The sequence below is a fragment of the Pipistrellus hanaki genome, assembly GCF_964339955.1.
Source record: "Pipistrellus hanaki genome assembly, chromosome: 5".
Classification (NCBI taxonomy): domain Eukaryota; kingdom Metazoa; phylum Chordata; class Mammalia; order Chiroptera; family Vespertilionidae; genus Pipistrellus; species Pipistrellus hanaki.
In genome coordinates this window covers 33,934,579-33,960,598 of record NC_140507.1, presented here as the reverse complement: position 1 = coordinate 33,960,598, position 26,020 = coordinate 33,934,579, and the positions used below count along the sequence as shown (strand labels likewise).

The 26,020-nt window shown below is 54.2% G+C and overlaps 1 protein-coding gene across 2 annotated transcripts; it reads left to right on the top strand.

The window, feature by feature from the left end:
• Positions 1 to 352: 352 nt before the first annotated feature.
• Positions 353 to 25,531, top strand: CLTB (clathrin light chain B). Of its 2 annotated transcripts, XM_084886733.1 has the most exons (6): positions 393 to 727; positions 6,035 to 6,081; positions 18,638 to 18,755; positions 18,941 to 19,052; positions 22,323 to 22,376; positions 25,088 to 25,531. In XM_084886733.1, exons 1-6 carry the CDS (start codon positions 541 to 543, stop codon positions 25,257 to 25,259), a joined length of 690 nt encoding a protein of 229 aa, XP_084742859.1. In that variant the 5' UTR covers positions 393 to 540; the 3' UTR covers positions 25,260 to 25,531. The 2 variants fall into 2 exon arrangements, with proteins under 2 accessions (XP_084742860.1, XP_084742859.1); XM_084886734.1 differs by lacking the exon at positions 22,323 to 22,376 and having other exon boundaries at positions 353 to 727.
• Positions 25,532 to 26,020: the final 489 nt, after the last annotated feature.

Sequence of the window (26,020 nt, the reverse complement as noted above, 5' to 3'; positions counted from 1 at the left end):
AGTGAGGCCCTGGCACTTAGGGTCACCTCTCTTCTGCAAGAGCAGGGGATTCATAGGAATGAGGTTCCTAGTGTCTGCCCAGCTTCGGTGAGGAAACTCTACAGAATGGGTCTGGGTGAGGTCTGCGCCGCGACCACCCCGGGGTACGCCCTGCGCGGGCTGCCCACCCGCAGTCCAGCCCGGTTCCCTCCAGACCCGCCGGAGCTTTGCGGGGTCCCGGCGCCGGCGCTGGCGGCGGGAGGGGGCGCGCTGCCCGCCGGCCCCGCGCTGCGCCCCCTCCGGCGGCCGCGGGGAGCGCCCTCCGGCTCCGCGGCCCCGCCCTCGCGGTGACATCACCGCATTCCCGTCCGCCTCCCGCCGCGGTGACAGGGAGCCGGCCGGGCGGAGGGAGGTGCGGGTGCGGGGTGCCGGGTGCGGGGTGCGGGTGCGGGTGCGGGTGCGGGCGGTGAGGTCCGCAGCTCCGGGCACAGGCCGCGGCCCCGGGCGCAGCGCCGGGCACAGCCGAGCGCCGGGCGGACGCCGCGGCGGGACGCGGGGAACATGGCTGATGACTTTGGCTTCTTCTCGGCTTCGGAGAGCGGCGCCCCCGAGGCGGCCGAGGAGGACCCGGCGGCCGCCTTCCTGGCCCAGCAGGAGAGCGAGATCGCGGGCATCGAGAATGACGAGGGCTTCGGCGCGCCCGCGGCCGGCCCCGCGGCCCTCGCGCCGCCCGCACCCGCGAGCGGGGGTGAGTCAGCGCGGCGGCCTGGAGGGGGCCTGGGATCGGGAGGGGGGTGCTGGGGACAGAGGGGGGCCTGGGGACGAGGGGGCCTGGGAGGGGGGCCTGGGATCGGGAGGGGGGTGCTGGGGACGGGGAGGAGGGCCTGGGGACGGAGGAGGGGCCCTGGAAGGGGGGCCTGGGGACGGGGAGGGGGGGCCTGGGGATCGAGGAGGGGCCCTGGAAGGGGGGCCTGGGACCCGGGGTCTGGGAACGGGGTCCCTGGGAAGGGGGCCTGGAACCGGGGGCCTGGGGCGCGCCCAGGGGGACAGGCCTCCGAGCTCCGCGGTGGATGCAGAGGGCCCGCCGCAGGTCCACCGCCAGAGCGGGCCTGGGACTGTGCGTGTGTATGTGTGTGTGTGTGTGTGTGTGTGTGTGTGTGTGTGTGTGTGTAGGGCCTGGGGTCTGGGGAAAATGGGGAGGAATCTTCTTGGAGATCCTCACAGAGACCCCGCCTGACTGTGGGTCGGTACTCCCGGGACCACAATTCCTCATGACGTTTCATCCCAGGCCATTTCCACCCCCGCGTGGCTCGGGAATCCAGCACAGCACAGCCCCATAGTGTCCCCTGTGCCTCCAGGGAGGCCTGCCTTGGGCTCCCAGCTGAGCCCGGACGGTGTGGGCAGTACAGCAGGTGTGTGCCCCTCAGACATAGCTTCCTCCTGCAGCTGGGTGTCCAAAAACTCACAAATTTCCCCTGGGACCACCTGCAGGCACTGGGCTAGGCATTTTACTTACATTTACTCATCTTATACTCGGTGTCAAACCCATTTCAGAGATGGCAAAATCGAGGCCAAAAAAAAAAGGACAGTACTAAAACAGCTAGCAAGTTGCAGAGTGAGGATTTACACCTGCTTCTGTAAGACTCTAGGCCCTGTCCACCTGACTGCACCGTCTTCCACGTGCCTGACTCTGAGTGAGATACCAGGACATAATGGACTTCGGCCAAACGTGGCTCTGCCCTCTGCCATTTTCCAAAGGCGGCCCAGGACTGCTGTGGTTAGCTTCAGAACAGCATGTTTACTCATGTTTCTGCTGTGTTTCTGGCTTGAAAGAATAATTTCTTAAACTATGTAGTAAAAAAAAAAAAAAAAAAAGTAGATATCACCTTCACAGGGGCATCCAAAACAGCCCTTGCTTCCTGTTAGTGCTATCATTTTGGTGGGGGTTTATGGTCTGTTGGAATAAGTATTTAAAAAAAAAAAATGTTTACAAGTAAGGCTCCTTATAGTCATGTTTGTGAAAATTCATTCAACATTTACTGAGCACCCCCTGTGTGCTAGGCCCACTGGGGACACAGATATGACTAAGCCAGTTCCCGTGGCTGGAGGAGCGGGAAGCATCCCTGGAGCCACTTGCTGTGAGAAATGTAACAAGCCTTCTGTAACATGTGAGAAGCCGGAGGCCCAGAGAGCTGGGGGATCTTGCCCAGAGTCACACAGCTGTGAGTGACAGATCTGGGACTTGATCCAGTCCCAGGCTTCCGCAGTCACCTGGGAGGTGACAGGCTGTGGGGGGAGGCGGGGAGCGAGTCTTTTGTTACCAGCCAGCCAGGGAAGTCTTTCTCCGAGCAGCGGCTCCGCACAGACTGGCACACAGCTCAGGGAAGTCCTGGGAAATGCCTGTCCGCAGGCACCCACCAGCATTCCTTTGTCCACACCTCTTCCTCGAGACCACCAGCTTCCCCGGTCTGGCGTGGCCTGAGGGAGGCCCTGCGGAAAAGATCCCAAGTTAGAACTTTCTGAGGGAGAAGCAGGTAAAAGTCAGCCCAGGTAGCCAGGAGCCTCTGGGATTGAGCCTCTCCCAGAACGCTAGGGCTCTGGGGGCTGACAGCCTGGATAAGAGGTTCCCTCTCTGGCGAGGGTGGGGCACAGGGTGGGACACAGCCCTCTGAGGTCCTCCTGGACTCACACCCACCACAGCTGCAAGTGCTCAGCCGCGGTCCTGAGCGGGGCATGGGGATCCAGGAGGTATTGTAGGATGGTGGCTCCATAGGTGGCCAGGCAGGATGGAATTGATCTGCCCTTCTAGCCCTAGATGGTGCTGAGCAAGCAATCCCCCCTGACTAGCCCAGAAGGCCAGAAGCTGGGATGGATGGGGTGCATGTGCCTTGGCCTTCGGGGACTGGGCGGATGCTGGCTCCCACCGCCGCCTATTTCCTAGATCAGCGGTCGCCGTGAGGTCTGAAAAGTTGGCGGCCGCTGTCTTAGATGACACGCCTGTACTGAGTGCTCTAATGCTGGGTCCCTGGGGAAAGAGGTGTCCGGTGCAGGCCTCAGCCTGAGCCTCATTGTCTCTCCTCTGGTGCTGGGCTGGGCCAGCCTGAGCAATGGACACTTTGTTTCCATTCATCACCTTGGGTAGGACCCAGAAGGTTTCCTTTTTCACACCCAGATTGCTGCGCGCCCAGCCCAGCTCTGCCCCTGACTCACCGAATCGGTTCCTGGCAAGCCCGTTTCCCCATCTGGGCCTCAGTAAGCTCCCAGGAATGTTCTGGACCCTGTCTGCCCCGGTTCCGGAAGGGGTCAAGGATCTGAGGGAAACAGTACCCACTGCTTACGCCTGGAACTGGTGTCTCCTGTGCTCCTGCTCTGCTGGCCTCTGACTGTGGACACGTGATTATAAATGCTCAGTAGACAACTCAGAAAGCATTGTGGGAGCACATACGCCTCACTCTGTATGTAGGTGTGTGTGGGTTCCCAAAGAGGCGGAGACTTCATCTCCAGAGGAACACGGATGGACTTGAGAGATGGGCTGAGGGACTGTCTGGAGGCCAGGGCGGGTTGGGCCTGCGGATGAGGGGCCTGAGCCTGGGGCTGGCCAGGGTGGAGTAGGGTGGGGCCACTTCACTCCAGGGAGGCCAAGTGCACAGACTGGCATCATCCTGAACGGACCCTGGTAGAGGAGGTGCCCTGGGGGAGATGCTGCCACTCAGATAGGAGAAGCCCTTTCTCAACGCCTAGGGAGGACAGCTGACATAGCTGATCAGAATCAATCACTCTTTGAGTCTGAAAATAGCGTTGATTATAATTTATATCAACTGGGGATTATTTCCATGGATTATGTGTCCCTCCCATCAGTCCCCAGGCTGAAAGCAGCCTTGCTGCTGCTCACCGCTCTGGCCAGCTGGTACAGGGACACCAGTCCACCTGTGGCCATCTCCCGTGGCTTTTTGCCAGGCAGTTCCTGAGAGGCTGCAGAGAGGCCGTGCAGACAATAGTCAGCCCCCAAAGAGCAATTCGGTTTCCATTTGGCCAACACTTACTGTTCACTCTCTCTGCAGAGGAGCCTTTAGGAGCTGAATAGGATACAGAGACCCGTGAGAGGTCAAGTGTTTGCATGAGAGGGCAGGGGATGCTGTTCAGTATTCCGGACTACCCCGGAGGGGAGACCTCCGCCAGTGCCTAGGGAAGCAGCAGGAGTGGAGGGCTTCCCAGAGGAGGTGGCTCACGAGCTGGGTCTTGGAGAACGATTGGATCTAAGAGCATCCTTTAGAGCACATGTGTCAAACACAAGGCCCGCAGGCCAAATCCAGCCCGCCAGGCCTTGCAATGTGGCCCGCACCGCGCTGTCATCACTGCACTCCGCTGTCAATTTATGACATTGTCAGTTTATGACTGTTCAGTAAACCATTCGGCCCGCGATTTAGGCTGGATTTTAGATTTTGGCCCCTTCTCTGATTGAGTTCGACACCCCTACTTTAGAGAGAGAAGCTGGAGGAAAGGCGTGGGGTACAGGATGTGTCCGGGGAAGGAGGAAACCAGAATAGGGTTTGTGGGAGGGACTGTTGGGCAGCGAGGCAGGAAAAAAACGGACAGGACCCTCCCGTGCCATGGTCCGGTCCTTTGACAGACACTGACTGAGTCTCTGCTGTGCGCCAGAGTGTGGGTGGTGGGCCCCAGCAATGGACAAAACAAAGTCTCTGCTCTGTTGGAGGGTCCGTTCCCGTGGGGAAGATGGATAATACACACACACATAAACATGTCACCTGTGCTCAGTGCTACGGAGAAAATACTGCCGGGAGGCAAGGTGCCGGAGGGGTGAAATCGGGGTGGTCAGGGAAGGCCAACAATAAGGCAGCCAGAGGCCGAAGGGAGCAGCCCATGTGGAGATGGGTAAGGAGGGCTTCCCGGCAGAGGGAATAGTACCTGCTGAGTCCCAGAAGCTGGAGCAGGTTCTGTAGGCCACCGTGGTCCATGGGAAGTGGGTTTCTTGTGGGTTTGTTTTTATTATATTTTAAATTAGAGGAATGACATAGGTAAGTGTATGCTCTATGGGCATACTGTATGGGTCAGAGGTGGGGCTGGAGCAGGGCACGGGGTAGAGAGCAGAGGGCAGCTTTGAGCCCAGGCATTGGTTTGGGAGAGGGTGAGGCTGGAGTCAGGGAGGCCTGTGAGTGAACAAATGCCAGTCATTCATTCTTCCTTTCTTGAATGCATTTTGTAATTTGTTTGTTCAACCAATAGTTTCTGGTTCTTACTACATCTCAGGTACCCTGCGGGGCTCAGGGAAGACAGGGATGAGGGGAAAGGACACAGGTGGGCCCCTCCATGTATTTGCCACTAGCAGGAGGAGAGCTGGGGCCGGGGCTGGAGCTGGGCAGGGGGCAAAGAGCGGAGGGCCACTTTGAGGGTCAGTGTTGCAGCAGAAGTCACAGGAATTTGTGACTACTCAGATGTCAGGGAAAGGGACCGGAGGAGTCATAGTTGAGGGCACAATGAAATCCTTCTGGGAGGGGCGGAAGCAGGAAAAATAGGGCAGGTGCTGCCTGGTGGGGGCTGTGGTGCCTGCTGCCCTAGGTGGAGCAGCTAGTTGCTCAAGGCGCCACAGGAACAGGCAGAGACTCGCAGATCCCTCCTCCAAGGTCCTCTCAGACCCCGCCCTGAGCCTGCAGTGCCTCTGCCTGCACAGGCGCCACGGGGCCATTCCCAGCTGCAGCGGAGGGTAAATCAGTTTCAGGTAGGAGAGGAGCTATTGCTGACTGGACGACCTTGGGCAATTCCATAGCCCCTCAGAGCCTAGGTTTGAGAATCTACAAAATGGGTTGATAACAACTTCATCACAAGGCTGTGGTGAAAATCCAATGTGCTGACGGCTGAGAGAAGGCATGCGGAGCAGTCAAAGGATTGAGCCCAAGTGTCCATCCTGTCTGTGTTGGGGGGAGTCGATTCACGCAGGGGCACGTACGGACGCTGGCTTGGGGCCCGGATGTAGGGCCGCTCCGTGCTTGCTCTCAGCTGGGCCGTGAGTAATGCGGTGTCCGTGTTCTCTTTCTAGCTGGTCCTGAGGACATGGGGACCACGATCAATGGAGATCTGTTCCAGGTAAGCACGGTTTTGCCTCAGCAGGGGTAGGGACCGACGGCCTGACTCCCACGAACCGATGGCCCCATCCTCAATAGGATGGGGGCTTTCCGTCTTCGGGTCACTCCAGTCTGATTAACTGGGGTGGGAACACAGAGGTTTTGACATGCTTGTTTGTTTGTTTGTTTGTTTGTTTTTTGTCATGTAAGAGAAAGGGATGAGGAATAAAGACCACTAGAGACGGGGATTGGTGGGGTGTGGCCTCAGGCTGCCCATGGCTTTGTCCTGCTCACAGAGGGAGGGAGGAAGTGGCCTCAGTGGCACAGACTGCAGGAAGCACAGGGACCTGCACACGTTGACCCTCCCAGACTGACCTGAGTGGCCATCTCTACCTGGGTAGGCTCTTGACCCAGATATGTCACTTCTCAGGATTTTTTCTCAGGAAATAACTTGACAGGGACACCCAGATTATTTGCAGGATGATGTGTAATAGCAGACAAACCGAAACAACCTAAGTGTCCGGCACTGGGGGCCTGGGTGGGCAAATGGGAAACCCGAGCTGTATTGACATGAAAAGAAGCCAGCAGCATCTTCAGTGGAACAGCAGTCTGCAGAATAACATGCACAGTACGGTCCTGCCTTTTATTTTAGAAATATGTTCGCACAAAATATCTGCGAGGAAGTCTACTAACTATGAACAGTGGTTAGCCCCGACGTGGGAGTGGGGGAGGGATAAGAGGAGAGCGTTCACTTTTCTTGTTTACCGATCCTTTAGAGTGGCCCTGTACCGCACACACATGCACACGCCAAAACACGTAGTAAGGACGTTTCTAGTTAAAGAATACGCCCACCTAACCCTCCTCCCCTCATATACACATACATTGGCTTAAAGCACTTAGACCGGTGAAGAAGTATGCTGCACACCTGGAACTCATATAACACTGTATGTCACCTACACTTTAATTTTAAGGAAGTTTGGGACTTAGAGAATTTAGCTCACAGATGGCATCCCCAGGACCCCACAGGTGCAACAGCTCTCACCCCCACAACCCCTTTACTTTTTACCCCCCCCCCTCACCCCCCTCCAAGGTGCCTGGGAGGGGTGAAGCCTTCAGTGGATGAGCTTCATTCCCACTGGGAAAAAGGGTCAAGGGCCCTGGCCCCCTTGGCTTCAGCTCTGCCATCTGCCGGGCCCCTGCGGCTGTGGCAGAGCTGGCCTCCGAACCCTCGGAGAGAACAAACAATATGTTCTTACGTAAGCGGGATGGGCTGGTACCTTACACAGGGAGCCCGGCCAATTCCTATTTCTGGAAAAGTACTCAACTGTGTGCAAGCTAGGAAGTCAGTCTCCCCCAGGGCTTCAGGACTCCGTGTCTCTGTGGGTCTGAGAGCCCCACATAGTCAGCATGGCCTCCTGTTTGGTTTGGTCATGGAGACCCAGGCCGCCCCTGGGCTGGGAACTCTCCAAAGGACTTTGCTAGACCTAATGGTCTGTGTCCTCCGGGGGACCTGGAGCTGGAGATACACTTGGAACCGAGGAGGTAGCTGGGACACTATGGGAGCATCACTTCCCCTTCCTACAGATTAGGATCTGCGGCCTTCTCTCTCCACACCCTCCGGCCTCCCTTTGTATTTGGCGGGTCTGAGGAGCCCTGGGTGGGACTCCTCCGGTCTCCGTGTGAACTCTCATTCTCACGATCCCAGATCCCAGTAATAACCCCTGGCGTGCTTCTTTGTTAGTTGTCATTCTCACTGATCCCAGTAATAACCCCGGGGCGCGCTTCTTTGTTAGTTGGCATTCTCACCGATCCCAATAATAACCCTGGTTGTGCTTCTTTGTTAGTTGTCATTTTCACCGATCCCAATAATAACCCCGGTTGTGCTTCTTTGTTAGTTGTCTCCGATTTGTGCCATCCTAGAAGGGGTCCCAGATGAGGCCGGTCTCTCAGAAGCCAGTTCCGTTCACGCCTCCCTCCCTGCTCTGGTGCCCTTTGCACCTCACCCTTGTAGCAGGTCGGAGGTGGGAGCCCCTCCACCGCCACCCTCCAGCCCAGGGGTCTTCAAACTACGGCCCGCAGGCCACATGCGGCCCGCAGAGGAGTCTGATCCGGCCCGCCAGGTTTTTTGGGCAGTGAGCGCAGCCGAGGTGTTACAGTAGGAATTCGTGGTTCATATAGTCCGGCCCTCCAGCTCTCTGAGGGACCGTGATCTGGCCCCCACTTTAAAAAGTTTGAGGACCCCTGCTCCAGCCTTTTAGAACCGAGCATAGAGCAGGGCCTAGCTTGTGCTGCGGGTGGAGGAAAGCCTCACATGCCCCACACGTTCTCTTCCTTTTTTAAAAGTGTTTTCATTGGCTTTTTTAGAGAGAGAGGAAAGGAAAGGGAGCGCGTGAAGCATCAATGAGAGCAGAAATATCCATTGATCAGCTGCCTCCTGCACACCCCTTACTGGGATGGAGCCTGCAACCCGGGCATGTGCCCTGAGAATCAACCAGTGACCTCTCCGTGCTTGGGGCAGTGCTCAGCCAACTGAGCCACACCGGCCAGGAGGCATGCATGCCCAACTTTCAAGTGTCCCAGGCAGAGCTTTCTCGATACTTTTATTGTGATGTTGTGTTGTGTTGTTTGTTGTTGTTTTTTTTTTTTTTAGCCTGTGGGTCACTAGGGGTCCAGCTACAAACCTGATCCCCAACAAGGCCTAAGGATAGGCCTGCCACACCTTTTCCAGTCCCACCTGGCACTGCCAGGGGCAGGGGTGGGAGGCCCCTGCAGCACTCCCTCTTCCTGCACAAACCGTATCCCTTCCCCACCCCTTCCTTCTTCCCCCTTTGAGCTACTTAGAGGAATCAACAGCTCAGCTTAGGTTAGCTTTAGCCGGTCAATCCCAAAGGCCGATATGCCTCCTCCTCCTCCTGCTGTCTCTGGAGTCACAGCAGGGCTCTGCCCGCAGGGCCCACGGAGATGCTCACATGGGGTTCCCAGAGGGGTCCCCCAGGCTAGGGTTCCAGGGAGCCTCCTGCCTTTGGTCCTGGCCATTCCCAGCCCCTTCCCTCTCCAGCCTGGGAGGCGCTCAGAGCATTCCAGAGCCACTGGTGGGTCCTCCCAGGCTGCCAACCCTCCTGGCAGTTGACCCGCTCTCCTCACTGGGACATTCCTGCTGTTCCTCCCTCCCACCACCCCGCCCACCGGCAGAGGCGGGGCCGGGAAAACAAGGCCATCGCCGCCCAGCAGCTTCTCAGGACTTTGCTGGCTACACCACTGTGCCCTTCTGGTCGCGGGGCAGCGTGGCAGCAGCCTGCCGGCCTCTCGCGGGCACATCCTCCACCGGCTGCCGGATTGCACATCGCTTGTCACACAGGGTCCCCACCTCACAGCCCCAGTGGGATGTTGCCCCTCCCGCTTGGCAGGTGATGAAGCACAAGGAAAGGGGTTCTCAAAGGTCCCTCATCCAGGGAGTGGCGGGAAGGGACTGCAAGCCCAGTCCCTCGGACGCTGTCCCAGGCTGTCCCTGCGCCCTCCACCTCGCTCTGCAGGCGGCCACTCCTCCTGCACTGAGTCTCTCCTGGTCCCTGAGTGCCATGCAGTTGCTGTGGCAGTGGATGGAGAGGCAAGTCCAATGTGTGTTTTGTCGCTTGTGACAGCACAGAGACCAGGGAAGAAGTGATGCTGGTGCAGGACAGCAAGGGCTCGGAGACTGGGGAGTATGAAGAGCTGAGTCTGTTCTTCCCGTGTGTCAGGCACCACCAAGAGCTTTACGTGATTTAACTCATTTCATCCTCCCAACAGCCCTGCGACGTAGGTTCTGTCATTGTCTGCATTTTACAGACGAGGAGGAGGACACGGGGGGGGGGGGGGGGTAGAAGCTCACTCTGCTGACACAGCTGGGAAGAGCGGGGACTTGAACCAGGTGCTGCACGGAGTCAGGAAGTGCCACAGGGAGGGCGTGCTGAAGGTGGTGTGGAGGCTGTCTGAGGGGATGTGGGTGGGCCTGGCTGAGGGGACGGCATGTTCAAGGTACAGAGGGTAAGACACTGAGTCCAGGACTTGCCCAGAGCCTGGGCCCACTGCAGACAGAAGGGGGTTGGGGGATTCTGAGGTACAAGGTGTGGGGCAGGCACAGCTGCCAGCCAGAGCAGGTGAGTGGGCCGCACTGCCCATGGGAAGTGGTGGCAGAGGTAGGCCCAGCTTGGCCGGGGCCTGAGGCCTGGGGTACAACCATCTCAGGGTCCAAGATGCTTGGAACATCCTGAGCAGTGCCCCTGGATGTGCAGCTGCTCTGGGGCTGAGAGAAGTACCGGGGGGTCCAGATGCTCTTCAAGGTGCTCCCCAGTTTGCTGGCAACACCACTATGCTCCTGCCACAGACTGGGGCAGCTGTGGGGGAAGAATCTGGATGGAGTCAGACAGCCCGGGCTTCATTTCTGGCTTTCCCCAGCTGGACAGCCTTGGACTAGCCACTGCTCTGAGCCAGACCTCCCGTTTGTAAATGGGGGTGAGAAGCCTTGCCCTGCTGCCCCACAGGCCTGTGGAGAGGAGTGCTCTGAAGCCCAGGAAACGTTTTATAAACTGGCCAGAGAGAGCCCAGGGGTGTGCCAGAGAGATGGGGGATGGAGCAGGGGAAGGAGGTGGCACTGGCGCTGATCCTGGGAAGACAGGTTTATCTGGGAGACAAAAAGTGGGCACACGAGCTGAGACCGGTTTGGCTCAGTGGATAGAGCGTCGGCCTGTGGACTGAAGGATCCCAGGTTCGATTCCGGTCAAGGGCGTGTGCCTTGGTTGCGGGCACATCCCCAGTAGGGGGTGTGCAAGAGGCAGCTGATCGATGACTCTCTCTCATCGATGTTTCTAACTATCTCTCTCCCTTCCTCTCTGTACAAAATCAATAAAATATATATTAAAAAAATAATAAAATAAAATCAATTAAAAAAAAAAAAAAAAAAAGCCGGGACCGGTTTGGCTCAATGGGTAGAGCGTCGGCTTGGGGACTGAAAGGTCCTGGGTTCGATTCTGGTCAAGGGCATGTACCTTGGTTGCGGGCACATCCCCAGTAGGGGGTGTGCAAGAGGCAGCTTATCGATGACTCTCTCTCATCGATGTTTCTAACTCTCTATCTCTCTCCCTTCCTCTCTGTAAAAATTCAATTAAAAAAAAAAAAAAAAAAAAGTGGGCACACGAATCACATGCACCGGAAGTGAGTGTGGTCCCTATTGGCTACTCGGTCGCCACTCTGTTCACACCCAGAAATCCAGTTTGAATCCTGGCTCTGCTGCTTCCTGGCTGGCTGACCTTGGGACTTTGGTGCTAGACTTTCCCTCCCCGTAAAACAAAGGTAATAAAACCCACCCTGTGTGGCGGTCAAGATAAAAGAGAACCGTTTAGTGGCACATTCTCTGCCAGCTTTAAGGCTCTGTAACCGGGGAGTCTTCATTTTAGGGCAGGCGTTGTGGCCATGGTGAGACTCCTGCCCAGAGGACCCTCCAGCTCCTCTCCCCAACACCTGGCAGCCTCTCTGTACTGAGTTTCCCAAAGGCTCCTGCCCCACATGGCCCTCACGCTGCTCTGGGCATGAAACGCCCTGCCCCCGTCGTTTCCCATCCTACTCTGCCCTCAGGCTGGAAGGGGCATGCCCTTCCTTGCTCCCGGTCTTCACCCTGACCTGTGTCACAGCAGGTACCCCAGCCATGGTCCTCATCGGTTAGGGACTCCCCCTTACCAAGCTCCGGGCCGATGGGCTGCCTTGTTCATCCCTGTCCCCAAGCCTGAGCAGGTTCATTGACTCAGTAAGTGTCCCTGGCTCCCCCATGCCCAGGCCCCCTCCGTTCTGGACACTGCGCACTGGGCGTGGGGAGCAGCTGGCCCAGGGCTGTCTGAGGCCCGCAGAATCCTTTGGTCTGTCCCTGCCACGGAATCAGGGGCGAGTTAGTTAAATGTCTGACCAAATATAGCAGGCTAATTTTTTTTAAAACACAAAACGAATTTATTATTCTCATTTCTAAAAGATTTAATACTTTTAAAATCTCAGTGTTCATTTCTTCTTTTTATTTTATTTTATTATTTTTTAAAATATATATTTTATTGATTTTTTACCGGTTTTGGCTCAGTGTTCATTTCTAATGCAGGAAATATTGATATAACCCATATAAATACTAGGTCTTTGGGGTGAGTAATTTTAAGAGTGTACATAGGTCTAAGACTAAAGAAGCATGAGAACTGCTGCGTGACCCTGTGGCACCGACAAAAAGCATGTGTGTCCTGGTTAATGCACCACAGCGGTGTGAGAGGCCAGTGGGCAGGGTTGTTAGATACGGGGTGCCCTCCTGGTGGAACTCCAGGGCTGCCCTCCAGAGCTCCCATTTCCTGTGCGCTCTCCACATAGCTGTAATTTGACAAGTGGTTCCGCCAGTTCCAAACAAGCTGACGAGCTACTGAAAACAAACTCAGTATTTATAAATGATAACCCAAGCATTTTAAGAATTTTAGGCTCTGACTATGATTTCCTAAGGCAGTAGGAATTTTTTTGTAGATTGGATTTTAAAAATATATGATTAGCAAATAACTCACCGCGCAGCAAACTAAAAATGTCTTCTGAGCAACTAGGTATAGAAGGGCAAATGAAGCCCAGTGGCATTGCTCAGTGACTGAGCGTTGACCTGCGAACCAGGAGGTCAAGGTTTGATTCCCAGTGAGGGCACATGCCTGGCTTACAAGCTTTATCCCCAGTAGAGGGCGTGCAGGAGGCAGCCCATCCATGATTCTCATCATTGACGTTTCTATTTCTCTCTCCCTTTCCCTTCATCTCTGAAATCAATAAAGATTTATTTTTAAAAGGGGGAGGTACTGGGGGGAATTGCCCATATGCCATGGCCTCCTGGCAGGATACAGGAAGTGGCCCTTTGCTCCCGGCCACCACAGAGGGCAAGGTCGGTTTACCAATGAAGAATGAGACAACCTTGCTCTCCTCACTGGCTTTGTTACATAGGAACAAAGGCGGGTGTCCTTTCCCACAAACTCTCACGGGGCAGGAGGAGGGTGGTCCCCGAGTTGGGTCCCCAGGCTCTGAGCGGCACCGGTACCAGGACTCACCTCAACAAGACTAGCAGGCTAATTTTTCAGGTGATAGTTTTGTACGGCGCTCGAACGGTGTTGTAAATATCCAAATGGCCCGTGGCAGAAAAAAGGTTCCCACCCCTGCTTTATACAGACAAGGCAGTCTGTCTTCAAGGAGCTCACTTTCTTGCAAGAAGAGAGATAGTGAACGCTAAAGAAACCTGTCATTTCAGATTGCGATAGGCACCAGCATGGAGATAAAACACGGTCTGTGCACTATCACATTCACAGAAGAAGCTGCAGTTGTTTGCAGATGGGACTTGTGTAGATTGGGCAGAGATCCGGGCCTCAGGGCAGGGCTGTTCTCCCAAGTGACCAGGGTGGGGCTCACCCAACACAGCGACCCGCGTGCCCTGGAAAGGCCCCTCGGGATGTCACCAGACTCTAAAGTCAGGAAAGAGGAATAAGGGCTCCACCCAAAGGGCCCCACCCAAGGGTGGAGCTGACCCGAGGTGCCAGTCTACACCAACATCTCCTGGGCCTGCTCCTCCCTCTCCCCAGACTGCCAGAGACTGGTGTGTGCTCCTTCCCCCTGGCTGCCTGCACCCCTTGGGCAAACACAAAGCACTTCCTCTGAACCGGGCACACTAGCTCCGGAACCTTCATCCGTCCAGTCCCGGTGACTGAGCACTGACTGCCCAGGACGGTGGTGGGCACAGGGCGGGGAGAAGGCATTGAACCACACTGGGCTTCGTGACAGCTTTGAAGAGTGTCTGAAGGAGGAGCACGAGGCCTTGAAAGGACAGAACAGCATTTTAGAAGTTACAAACAATCCTAGCCAGCGTGGCTTAGTGGTTGAATGTCGACCTTTGAACCAGGAGGTCACGGTCCCATTCCCAGTCAGGGCATATGCCCAGGTTGTGGGCTTGTTCTCCAGTGTGGGGAGGCAGCTGATGAATGATTCTCTCTCTCATCACTAATATATTTATCTCTCTCTGCTCTCTCTGAAATCAATAAGACACACACTCATACACACACACACACACACACACACACACACACACAGAGCCTGGCCAGCCTGGCTCAGTGGTTGAGCATTGACCTATGAACCAGACCATGGTTCAATTCCCAGTAGGGCACATGCCCAGGTTGCGGGCTCGATCCCCAGTGTGGGGCATGCAGAAGGCAACTGACCAATGATTCTCTCTCATCACTGATGTTTCTATCTCCCTCTCTCTTCCTCTCTCTTCCTCTCTGAAATCAATAAGAAAATACATTTAAATATATACATATACATTACACATATCTTTAAAAAAAGTAACAAGATCCCTAGAAGGCGAAGGCTGTGACAGAGCACAGAGGGGAAGGGGTGTGAGATCTGCTGGGGGTTGGAAGCTACCCCAGAGCTTGTGACATTTGAGCTGGAAACTCGTGGGATGGAGTAAGATGTAATCATCTGGAAAAGGGAGGGAGGACAATTCCAGGCCGAAAGCAAAAGCAGCCACAGGAATGGGCGGGATGTGTGGAGACAGGAATGCGTGGGGCGTGCTGAGCGCCAGAGTGGGGGGGGGGGGGCGGGAGATGGGGCTGGATCGTAAAAGGCTTGGCTGGAACGGAGGGGAGCCACATCCCAGCGGGCTGAGCTCTCAACCCCAACTCTTGGCGTTCCCTGCCTCTGACAGGAGGGGTGGAGCAGTGGGCAGAGCCCTGCTCTAGGAGTCAGAGGCTCTGTCATACATCATGCCTTTTCTCCTGGCCTCAGTGTCCTTCTCTATAAAATGGGAATAGAATAATAATAATAATGCCAACTACCATTCACTCTTCTGTGTTACAAATATTGTTGCACCAAATCCTTCCAGCAGATCTGAGAGGCAGTTTTATTATTATTCCCATTTCAGATGAGAAAACCGAGGCCCAGAAAGTAACCTTAAGCACCCTGCCCTGGCTACATGCACATCTAGTAAGCGGCAGAGGTGGGGTTTGAACCCAGACATTCTGGCTGCAGAGTCCAAGTTCTTTACCACATTCCTAGCTGTGGTCATCTGCTTATCTCGGCTGCTTGGTCACTCAGCAAATATATCTGGAATATCTACTATGCGCCAGGCACCGTGCTGGGTGCTGAGGAGACAGCAGCGAACAGGACAGATACGGTCCCTGTCACCGAGTGGCATTCTGATGGAGGAGACAGACAATGGACAAGTAGACATAAAGTGAGGTCATTTTGGATTGTGTATGTATGATTGGTAAATAAAACTGTAAGAGGTTGGTTTTAATGGTAAGAACACAGGGACTCACTGTGTGCCAAGAATTGTTTGAAATTCCTGACATTTTGCCGAAACCGGTTTGGCTCAGTGGTGGAGCGTCGGTCTGTGGACTGAGGGGTCCCAGGTTCGATTCTGGTCAAGGGCATGTACATTGGTTGCGGGCACATCCCCAGAAGGTGGTGTGCGGGAGGCAGCTGGTCGATGTTTCTCTCTCATCGACGTTTCTAGCTCTCTATCCCTCTCTCCTCCTCTCTGTAAAAAAAAAAAAAAATCAATAAAATATATTTAAAAAAAAAAAAAAAAGAAAAAGAAAAAGAAAAGAAATTCCTGACATTTTGCCCTAGCTGGTTTGGTTCAGTGGATAGAGCATTGGCCTGTGGACCGAAGTATTTCGGACATATGCCCTGGGTTGCAGGCTCAATCCCCAGTAGGGGGTGTGCAGGAGCCAGCCAATCAATGATTCTCTCTCATCACTGATGTTTCTCTACCTCTCCCTTCTCTCAAGTCAATAAAAATATATTAAAAAAAAAAAAGAAATTCTTGACATTTTGTGAACTCCTTTTATTCTTTTTTAAAAAATTGATATTTTGTTTGTGTTTTTAAAAAATTTATTTTAGAGAGGGAGGGAGAGGGAGAGAGAGAAAGAGAGAAAGAGAAGAGAAGAGGAGAGAGAGAGAGAGAGAGAGAGAGAGAGTGAGAGTGAGTAAAAGAGAGAGAGAGAAAGAGAAATATTGATCATATCCACAAACCTAGGTATGTGCCCTGACCAGGAATCGAACTCCTGACCTTTCAGTGCACAGATGATGCTCCAACCAACTGAGCCACAGGGCTAATTCTTTTCATTCTTTTAAAAAAATATTTTTATTGATTTTAGAGAATACGAGAGAGAGAGAGAGAGAGAGAGAGAGAGAGAGAGAGAGAGAGAGAGAGAGAGAGAAACATCAATTACTAGTATGAAAGAGAACCATTAATTGGCTGCCTCCTGCATGACCCCTACTGGGGACTGAGCCCACAGCCTTGTTATATGCCTTTGACTGGTATCGAACCTGGGACCTTTCAGTTCCCAAACTCTGTCCACTGAGCCAAACCAGGCTAGGGGCTCATTTCGTTCTAATGTCAACCCCGAGGGGTGGGCACTCTGATTTGCCCAGGGTCACACAAGGGGTAGGCTTGCTTGCAGAGGGCACAGCAAGTGCAAAGGACACAGAGGGTGTGAAGTTGTTTGAGATATAAGATTGTTTGAGGTTGTTTTATGGTTTTAAACTATAAAAGTTGTAGGAGAAAACAAGCAGCAAAATCTCAGACCTTATAGTAACATGTTTTCTGATATATGTCCTTGGGCAGGGGAAACAAAAGAAAAAATGAACACCCTGGCTGGTGTGGCCCAGTGGGCTGCGTGTCATCCCTCACACCAAGAGGTCCTGCTCTTCCCAGTCAGAGCACATGCTCCGGTGGCAGGCTTGATCTCTAGGTGGGGGCCATGTAGGAGGCGGCTGATCGATGATTCTCTCTCATCATTGATGTTTCTCTCTCTCTCCCTCTCCCTTCCTCTCTGAAATCAATAAAAATATGTTTTTTAAAAAGTTTAAAAAATTAAGTATGTATGAAAAGTTTAATTTCACAGAAAAGTTTTCTATAATAGTGCTATAATTTTAAATATATACTGAGTACGTCTAGTAACTGCGTGCATTCACCAGTCACTGCGAGTAAACAAGGCTGGGGCGTGGCTTAGTGCTTGTTGGAACATTGCTGGCACGAGTTAAAACTGCTGCAGAAGCTCATGCCAGGGACAACAGAACCAATTCCTTCGCACAATTCAGTGTGATCACATGTTTCTTTTCTGTGTTTTTTTTTTTTTTTTTTTTAAGAAAAATATTTTTATTTTATTCTTAAATAACCCCACAGTAATTCTTCAAGGTGAACTTAAAAATTTTTAAAAAAAATTTTATTGTTTAAAGTATTACGAATAGTAGCACCTTGCCTTCTTTTTCCCCCCATTGACCTTCCCCTGGCCTCTCTTACCCCCTGGCACATGCCCTCCCCCCATCTTGTGTCCATTGGTTATGCTTATATGCATGCATACAAGTCCTTCAGTTGATCTCTTACCTTCCCCAAGTGGATCACATGTTAATCATTTGCTGAACATTGTTTATGAGTGGTAACTCTTGGATTTAAATATATATGTAAACTATAGTTATAGATATGTAATAGTTATTTATGTCTGTGAAATTACTATTTTCCTCCCAACATATGGCCTATTCACTAAAATTTATTAAAAATAGTGCTTGAGCCTGGCCAGTGTGGCTCAGTGGTTGAGTGTTGACTTATCAACTAGGAGATTACACAATTTGATTCCCCGTCAGGGCTTGATCCCCAGTAGGGGGCATGGAGGAGGCAAGCTGATCAATGATCCCTCTCATTAATGTTTCTTTCTCTCCCTTTCTGAAATCAATAAAAATATATTTTAAAAAATAATAAAAATATCTTTAAAAAAAAATTAGCGGGTGAGCCCTGGCCAGTGTGGCTCAGTTGGTTGAGATTGTCTTGTGCATCAATAGGTCGCTGGTTCAATTCCCAGTCAGGGCATTATGCCTCAGTTGTGGGTTTGGTCCCCAGTTAGGGTGTGTGTATAGGAGGCAACTGATCATGTTTTTCTCTCACATTGATGTTTCTCTCTCTCTCTCTCCCCTTTCCTCTCTCTAAAAATAAATTATAAAACAAACAAACAAAAAATAACAGTGGGCACTCTCCTTTCAGTGCATCTCTTTCCCTCTCCTTCCCCCACAGGCCCGTATCTCCTAAACTCCAAGGGACCCACAAGACTTGCAACCAGGGGAGCAATGGACAATGGCCACTCACCCCTGCTACCCCCAACCTATCTCTAAGGCCCCTGTTCTCTGACTTCCCAGTGAGCCAAAGCAGCCCAGCCTAGGCTCTCCTGCTGCTGCTTCTGTGCCCTTCCTTGTCCTAAGTGTGCTTTTGCTGTGGCCAATAAATTCTTGTTTGCTTTTCTAAAAAGAAAAGAAAAAGGGGTGGGGTGGGGTATAAATAAATGGTGATGGAAGGAGACTTGACAGGGTGGTGAACACACAAAACAATGTACAGAGAATGTGCACCTGAAACCTGTAGAACTATGTTAGCCAATGTCACCCCAATATGTCCAATAAAAAAGAAGAATAAAGAATGTGAGGGGATGTCCTGATCCCTGGGCAGCAGTCCCGGGAGGCAGGTGGATGGCCTGGGTCCATGGCTGTGTGCTTTGTCCTAGGAGGCCAACGGCCCCGCTGACGGCTATGCTGCCATCGCCCAGGCCGACAGGCTGACCCAGGAGCCCGAGAGCATCCGCAAATGGAGAGAGGAGCAGAGGAAGCGGCTGCAGGAGCTGGGTGAGGGCAGGGCTGAGGCTGGGCCGCTTTGGGACACGGTGGGGTGGGGAACTTTAAGGTGTATGCACACTCCCTCTAATGTGTGAGAATGGGCCCTGGGGGCCGAGGGGAGAAGCAGCTGGGGCCGCTGTGTCCCTCCCGTCCCTACTGGAAAGCTGCCACTCATTCTCCTGTTGGGGTTGCAGATGCTGCCTCCAAAGTGACGGAACAGGAGTGGCGGGAGAAGGCCAAGAAGGACCTGGAGGAGTGGAACCAGCGCCAGAGTGAGCAAGTGGAAAAGAACAAGATCAACAACCGGTAACAGATGCTTTAGGGACATGAGGGGGTTATGGGGACAGGAGGGAGCTATGGGGACATGAGGGGGCTATAGGGACATGAGGGAGTTATGGGGACAGGAGAGGAGCTATAGGGACAATAGGGAGCTATGGGGACATGAGGGAGTTATGGGGACAGGAGAGGAGCTATAGGGACAATAGGGAGATATGGGGACATGAGGGAGCTATAGGGACATGAGGGAGCTATAGGGACATGAGGGGGCTATGGGGACATGAGGGGGCTATAGGGACATGAGGGAGCTATGGGGACAGGAGAGGAGCTATAGGGACAATAGGGAGATATGGGGACATGAGGGAGCTATGGGGACATGAGGGGGCTATGGGGACATGAGGGGGCTATAGGGACATGAGGGAGCTATGGGGACATGAGGGAGCTATGGGGACAGGAGAGGAGCTATAGGGACAATAGGGAGCTATGGGGACATGAGGGAGCTATGGGGACAGGAGGGGTCTATGGGGACAGGAGAGGAGCTATAGGGGACATGAGAGAGCTATGGGGACAGGAGGGAGCTATGGGGACATGAGGGAGCTATGGGGACAGGAGGGGGCTATGGGGACAGGAGAGGAGCTATAGGGGACATGAGGGAGCTATGGGGACATGAGGGGGCTATGGGGACATGAGGGAGCTATGGGGACAGGAGAGGAGCTATAGGGGACATGAGGGGGCTATGGGGACATGAGGGAGCTATAGGGACAGGAGAGGAGCTATAGGGGACATGAGGGAGCTATGGGGACATGAGGGAGCTATGGGGACAGGAGGGGGCTATAGGGACATGAGGGGGCTATGGGGACAGGAGGGGGCTATGGGGACAGGAGAGGAGCTATAGGGGACATGAGGGAGCTATGGGGACATGAGGGGGCTATGGGGACAGGAGGGAGCTATGGGGACAGGAGGGGGCTATGGGGACAGGAGAGAAGCTATAGGGGACATGAAGGAGCTATGGGGACATGAGGGAGCTATGGGGACATGAGGGAGCTATGGGGACAGGAGAGGAGCTATGGGGACAGGAGAGGAGCTATGGGGACAGGAGGGGGCTATGGGGACATGAGGGAGCTATAGGGACAGGAGGGGAGCTATAGGGGACATGAGGGAGCTATGGGGACATGAGGGGGCTATGGGGACAGGAGGGAGCTATGGGGACAGGAGGGGGCTATGGGGACAGGAGAGAAGCTATAGGGGACATGAAGGAGCTATGTGGACATGAGGGAGCTATTGGGACATGAGGGAGCTATGGGGACAGGAGAGGAGCTATGGGGACAGGAGGGGGCTATGGGGACATGAGGGAGCTATAGGGACAGGAGGGGAGCTATAGGGGACATGAGGGAGCTATGGGGACATGAGGGGGCTATAGGGGACATGAGGGGGCTATGGGGACATGAGGGGGCTATAGGGGCATGAGGGAGCTATGGGGACATGAGGGGGCTATAGGGGCATGAGGGGGCTATGGGGACAGGAGGGGGCTATAGGGACAGGAGGAGGCTATAGGGACATGAGGGGGCTATGGGGACATGAGGGAGCTATGGGGACATGAGGGAGCTATGGGGACATGAGGGGGCTATGGGGACATGAGGGGGCTATGGGGACAGGAGGGGGCTATAGGGACAGGAGGGGGCTATAGGGGCATGAGGGGGCTATGGGGACATGAGGGGGCTATGGGGACATAAGAAGAGCTATAGAGACATGAGGGAGCTATAGGGATAATAGGGAGCTATAAGGACATGAGGGGGCTATGGTATTGGAGACCCACCTTGAGAATGTGTGATTTGGTGGCAAGAACATGGAGGAAAGAGAAGCTGAATGCCCAGGACTACTTCCTTGGTTGCCTGTGGAGTTCAGAGCCCTGCACTTGGAAGGGCTGATTCACTGTTACGCTCTCACGTCCTCACCACAACAGCGAGAACAAGTTCTGCAGCCAGCAGACGGTCCCAGGTCCCTGGGATGTGAGCCAGACCATGCTGGGGCCCAGCAGCGCGACCTGGACCCTCTGTGCCACGGTTAATGCCGCGGAAAGCACAGTCCTGGCTGGGAGCAAAGAGCCAGTCTGGCTACGGGGTTTTGCTTTGACTCAGCGTGGCTTCAGCACTAATGGAAACGAGTGGCCTGTAGAACTGAAAAGCCAGGGGTAGGACGGCAGGCACAGCGGGCTCAAGGGCTTAAACAAATCAGTTGGCACCATTTTTACTATCTCTAAGCTCTTCTTTCCTCGATGGAGCCTTCACTCTGGGACACATACCTGGGATGGGGGCGAAGGCGGCCACCAGCAGCTCCAGGCTTCTGCTCCATCTGCTTGGCAACTTCAGTGACAATAAAATAACCTCTTGCTCCCAGTAGCTCCAGCATAAGACTTGACCTGATCCTCATTGGGGGGCATGGGCCAGGCCCAGAGGGAGGGACCCAGCTTAAGTAACACTCCATTCCTTGGGTTGGGCATGGGGTCAGACCTACCCAAACCACAGGGACTGACTTGGGGCAACTTGATCCTGCAAAGGACAATCAGGGTGTCCTTCCTGGAAGAAGCAGAATGAATCCTGAGCAGCAAAGACAGCCGATGCCACCAGCGAACACCTTTGTGGAAATGGTCTCAGAGCATTTCAGAGATGCTGCTCAGCAGTCCAGCCTTTGAGACTCTGGTCTTCAAATCACTAGGCCCACCAGGAAGGGCAAGGCCAATTCTGGGAAGCCGCCACACGTGTGTCCAGGAAGCTGCTGCATGCCAGGCTCTGGGCTGGGTACCGGAAGGCAGATGAGAAGAAGAACCCAGTCTGTGTCCTCTGAGTTCAGAGGAGAGAAACACGTGTCCAGCTGAACTCAGCAGGAGGGCCTCTGCAGGAGGAAGCAAGGGATGCTGTGGGGGAGGAACCTTCGTATCTGGGGAACTGGGTTTTGGAGGATGAGTAGGAGTTCATCAGGAAAAAGAGGGCAGGGGACAGAATGATAAGAAAGAAAGGCAGCAGGGAGGCTGGGAGTGGTGGCAGAGAGGGTACCTGTGTTGGGCAGACATGGGTGGTGAACAGGAGGAGTCCTATGATCAGGGCTGAGTTTTAGAAAAGGCACTCGGGTGGGCGGGTGGAGGATCCTGTTCTCCTTTCTGGGCTGTGGCCAGTTGAGCCTCCCAGAGCTGTGCTTCCTAACATCTCTCCAGCTGGAGGTACTAACACTGTCTCTCTTTCTCTTTAACCCTCTGCCTGTCTTGCCATCTTGTCTTCCCCCACCTAACCCCTTTCGCTTAAGGATCGCTGACAAAGCATTCTACCAGCAGCCAGATGCTGATATCATCGGCTACGTGTACGTGTGTCTCCTCTGCTCCTCTGCTGGGGCAGCTGGCGAGGGCAAGGCCCCTGTGTGGCGGGCACAGTTTCTTGAGTCTCCTGCTTGTGGGGTACAAGAGCGCGGCTGGGCGAGGGCAGGGAGGAGGCTGTGACCAGAGCAGGGGTGAATCCCCAATCAGCGCAGCACCCCCGCCACTCCAGCAAATGCTTATAGAGGTCTTTTCTGCATGGAGGTGACTTGGCTAAATCCAGGCAGAGAAAGGAAAATAATGCACTGGCCATGCCCGGGTGGGAGGGTGGATGGCAAAGATGTCCAACTCCTTCCCTAAGAGATGCCTGTTATCCAAGTCACGGCACCAAAAAAAAAAAAAAAAAAAAAAAAAAAAAAGACACCTGTTGGGGGTAAGAGGTAGGGTGCAGAGGTCTTCTGTTGAACAAAGCAATCATTGAGTGCCACTCTCTGGGGGTACAAAAAGAGAGCTAGGAGCACACCTATCCCCTTCTGCTACCCCCAAGTGCACTGCTCCCTCCGCCTTAGAGCTTCTACCCAAGCTGGTACTGTGACTCACCTAGACCAGAGATGGTAGAGGTTCCCTCTCATGTCACCTCAGTTGGTTCACAGCGACACCTAGAGTTGTGTTGGGGATTGTAAAGCTGAAGGGAAAAACACGGTGATGAGTGTGTGAGATCAGCCAAGTATTGGCCGGTCTGCGTGCCGGCCACACCCTTGGCAGGCCTCTGGCTAACTCTTCTCTCACGGTGCCAGGACACCGTAGGGTGACAGCTTTTTGCTCCTACCCTTCATCCACTCTCCCGGCTGTCCAGCCCTCATGGGTCCTTACCCAGTGCCAATCTCTGGTCAGACAGGAGTGCATGGCAGTAAGAGCTGCGTGGAAGGACACACAACACTCTGGAAGCCACCTTCTGCTGTGGGAGCCAGGGCAGGCCTCAGAGAAGCAGGACCTTCAACTGGACCAGAAAGTGGGAGGAGGATTGAATGGATGGGGAGGGGAAGATGAGGGGAAGGACATCCTAGGTGGAAGAAGTTGCTTGGGCAAAGGTGATGAGATAGGACATACCTAGTGGCCTGGGGGCTGTAGACTGTGGCCTGGGGGCGTGTGGAGAAGGTCAGCTCGGGCCTGTTGTGCCAGGCCAAGAAGCTTGGACTTGATCCTGAAGGCAGGAGAGTGGGGATGGCAGAGGGACATGAGTGCTGGGGGTAGTTAGTGCTCCTGTTTCACCCGAGAAAATGGCCCAAGGATCATGTAAGGAAGACCCGGAGAGGGAGAGTGCAGACCAGCGTTTTCCGGATTTCCATGTGCCTGTGAGACACCAGAGGATCTTGTTAAAGTGAGGATTCTAACTCAGTAGGACTGAGAAGAGGCCATGATTCTGCGTTCCCCACGAGCTTCATGATGATGTCCGTGCAGCAAGACCACCCTCCACACTTTGAGCTGCAAGTTCAGCAGAAGGGAGCCTCTTGACCCAAAGGACAGCTGCTAGGAAAGCTTCCCTCAGCTCCCTGCACAGCAGTCAACACCTTCCCAAGCTTCACACACCTGCCATCTCCTTAGATTCTCAGCCACTCAGATCACTAAGGTGGAGGCTGGGATCCTCACTCTACAGGTCAGGCAGTGAGCACGCAGCACACTCAGGATGGAGGCCAGATCACGCGTGGCACAGCCCGTGCGGACCAACCGGCGAGCTCCCACCACCCGCCGGTGCCTGCTCATGCATGCTTTGGCTCGACAGCCAAACAGGACAAAGACCCAGCCCTTCCACCTAAGAATCCTTTATTTTTTTTATTTTTTTTAAAAATCAATCTTTATTGTTCATATTATTACAAAGGTTCCTCATTACCTAAGAATCCTTTAATGTCTTTCTCTTAATAATGCCCAACACGAAACAGTGTTGACTACACTTTGTCTCTCCATTGTTCCTTCCTCAGGGGCCTTTATACCTGTCAGCTAGACCTTCTAATGAAGAAGCCCCAGGTGTCACCCTAACTTGACTCTAGCCCAAAGCAAAGACTTAACTGAATGGAGCCGTCCTCATGCCATGGCTCCATAGACATTCTGGGCTGAAAAGAGCTCTGCCATCAAACATGCCGGGCATCTGGTGGATTCTGTCGCCATCACTTTCCCACCGATGCACATTTGAGCACATGGAAGGCTTTGAAAGTCTGGCTGTGAAGGTCCCCTTTAACTGAGTTTTCCATGGGTGTTTGACCACAGCTCTTTGCTGGAGAGCACACAGGGTCCACAGAACATTGAGGCAATGCTAAGCCAGGCCCTTCAATTAGTTATGTAGTTAATCAACGTCCTTTCTCTGCCAAGTTATTGGAAACATTGAAAATGGCTGAGACACCACATTCGTTCCTCCACGGCCATTAGGTGCCAGGAGCCCCAGGTGGGGAACTCTTGCCAGAGAGCGTGAGGGTGGGGCAGGGGTGGAGGTACAGGAGGAAACTTTAGGGTGGCAAGGGAAGACCTCTCTGAGGAGGTGAGGCCTGCTCTCAATCCCAAATTAGGCTTCCTCTGATGCCAAGGCTGTTCCTGGGGCCTCAGAGGGCACAGGGTCAGAGGGCACAGAGCAGGGGAGGGGACCTCTGGATAAAGTACCCCAGAGTAGGCTGGGCAGAGCAGCCTTGCTCATTGCGGGGAAAACATCACTGGTTCGGGGGAAAGGCAGGCAGCTCTGAGACCTCTGTCCTATCTCCACCCGCAGGGCATCCGAGGAGGCTTTCGTGAAGGAATCCAAGGAGGAGACCCCAGGCACAGAGTGGGAGAAAGTGGCCCAGCTGTGTGACTTCAACCCCAAGAGCAGCAAACAGTGCAAAGACGTGTCCCGCCTGCGTTCTGTGCTCATGTCCCTGAAGCAGACACCGCTGTCCCGCTAGCTGCCTGCCGCCAGCCTGGCCGCAGGGCGTGGGCAGGGGCAGGGCCGAGGAGCCGCGGCTTCGGGCAGGAGGGTGCAGTGCCTCTGGCAGCTGTTCCACACAGCCTGTTCCCTCCCGCCCCGTCTCCCAGGGCTGGGGAGGGAACACGCGCCCCTCTCACCCCCGTTCCCTCTTGGCCCTGAGTTCCAGCCCCTCACACCGCCTCGTAGTCCACAGAATTGTGACTGTCCCTCTGATGTATTTTTTTCTTGACTTAAAGGGTGTGTTGCTAATTCTTTTTACACTTGTTTTTTTTTTACCGTTCTCATTTTTCTGGGAGCCACACATGGGGTCAGGGCTCGGTTTGTGCTTAGAGCTTGCCCAGCGTGGCCTGGGAGGAGAGGAGGCTCCTCCCTCGGGACCCAGGAGCACCCAGCTTGCCCTGGGCACCCCAGCTGCCTGTGTCTGCCGCCTCCGACTCCCGGGAAGAAAGACCACCTCTCCCAGAATGCTTCTGCAGCCTGATCCTTCCCAATCCTTGGACAAGCCTGTGAAATAAGGCCTCGGTTCTCACAGCCACAGACCCGAGGCTCCCAGAGGGAAAGGGGTGTGAAGTCGGAGGGAGGCCAGACCGGAGGTCCCCAGTGGAGGCTAAGTCAGGCTGAGGCCCGTGAAGGTCGCCTCTGCCAAACCCCCTTCCTTGTGACTCGCGGGGAGGGCCCACCGCTCTCCCTCCTTCAGCGGGGCCCCGCGGTGGATGTGGGATGAAAAGCATTGACCAC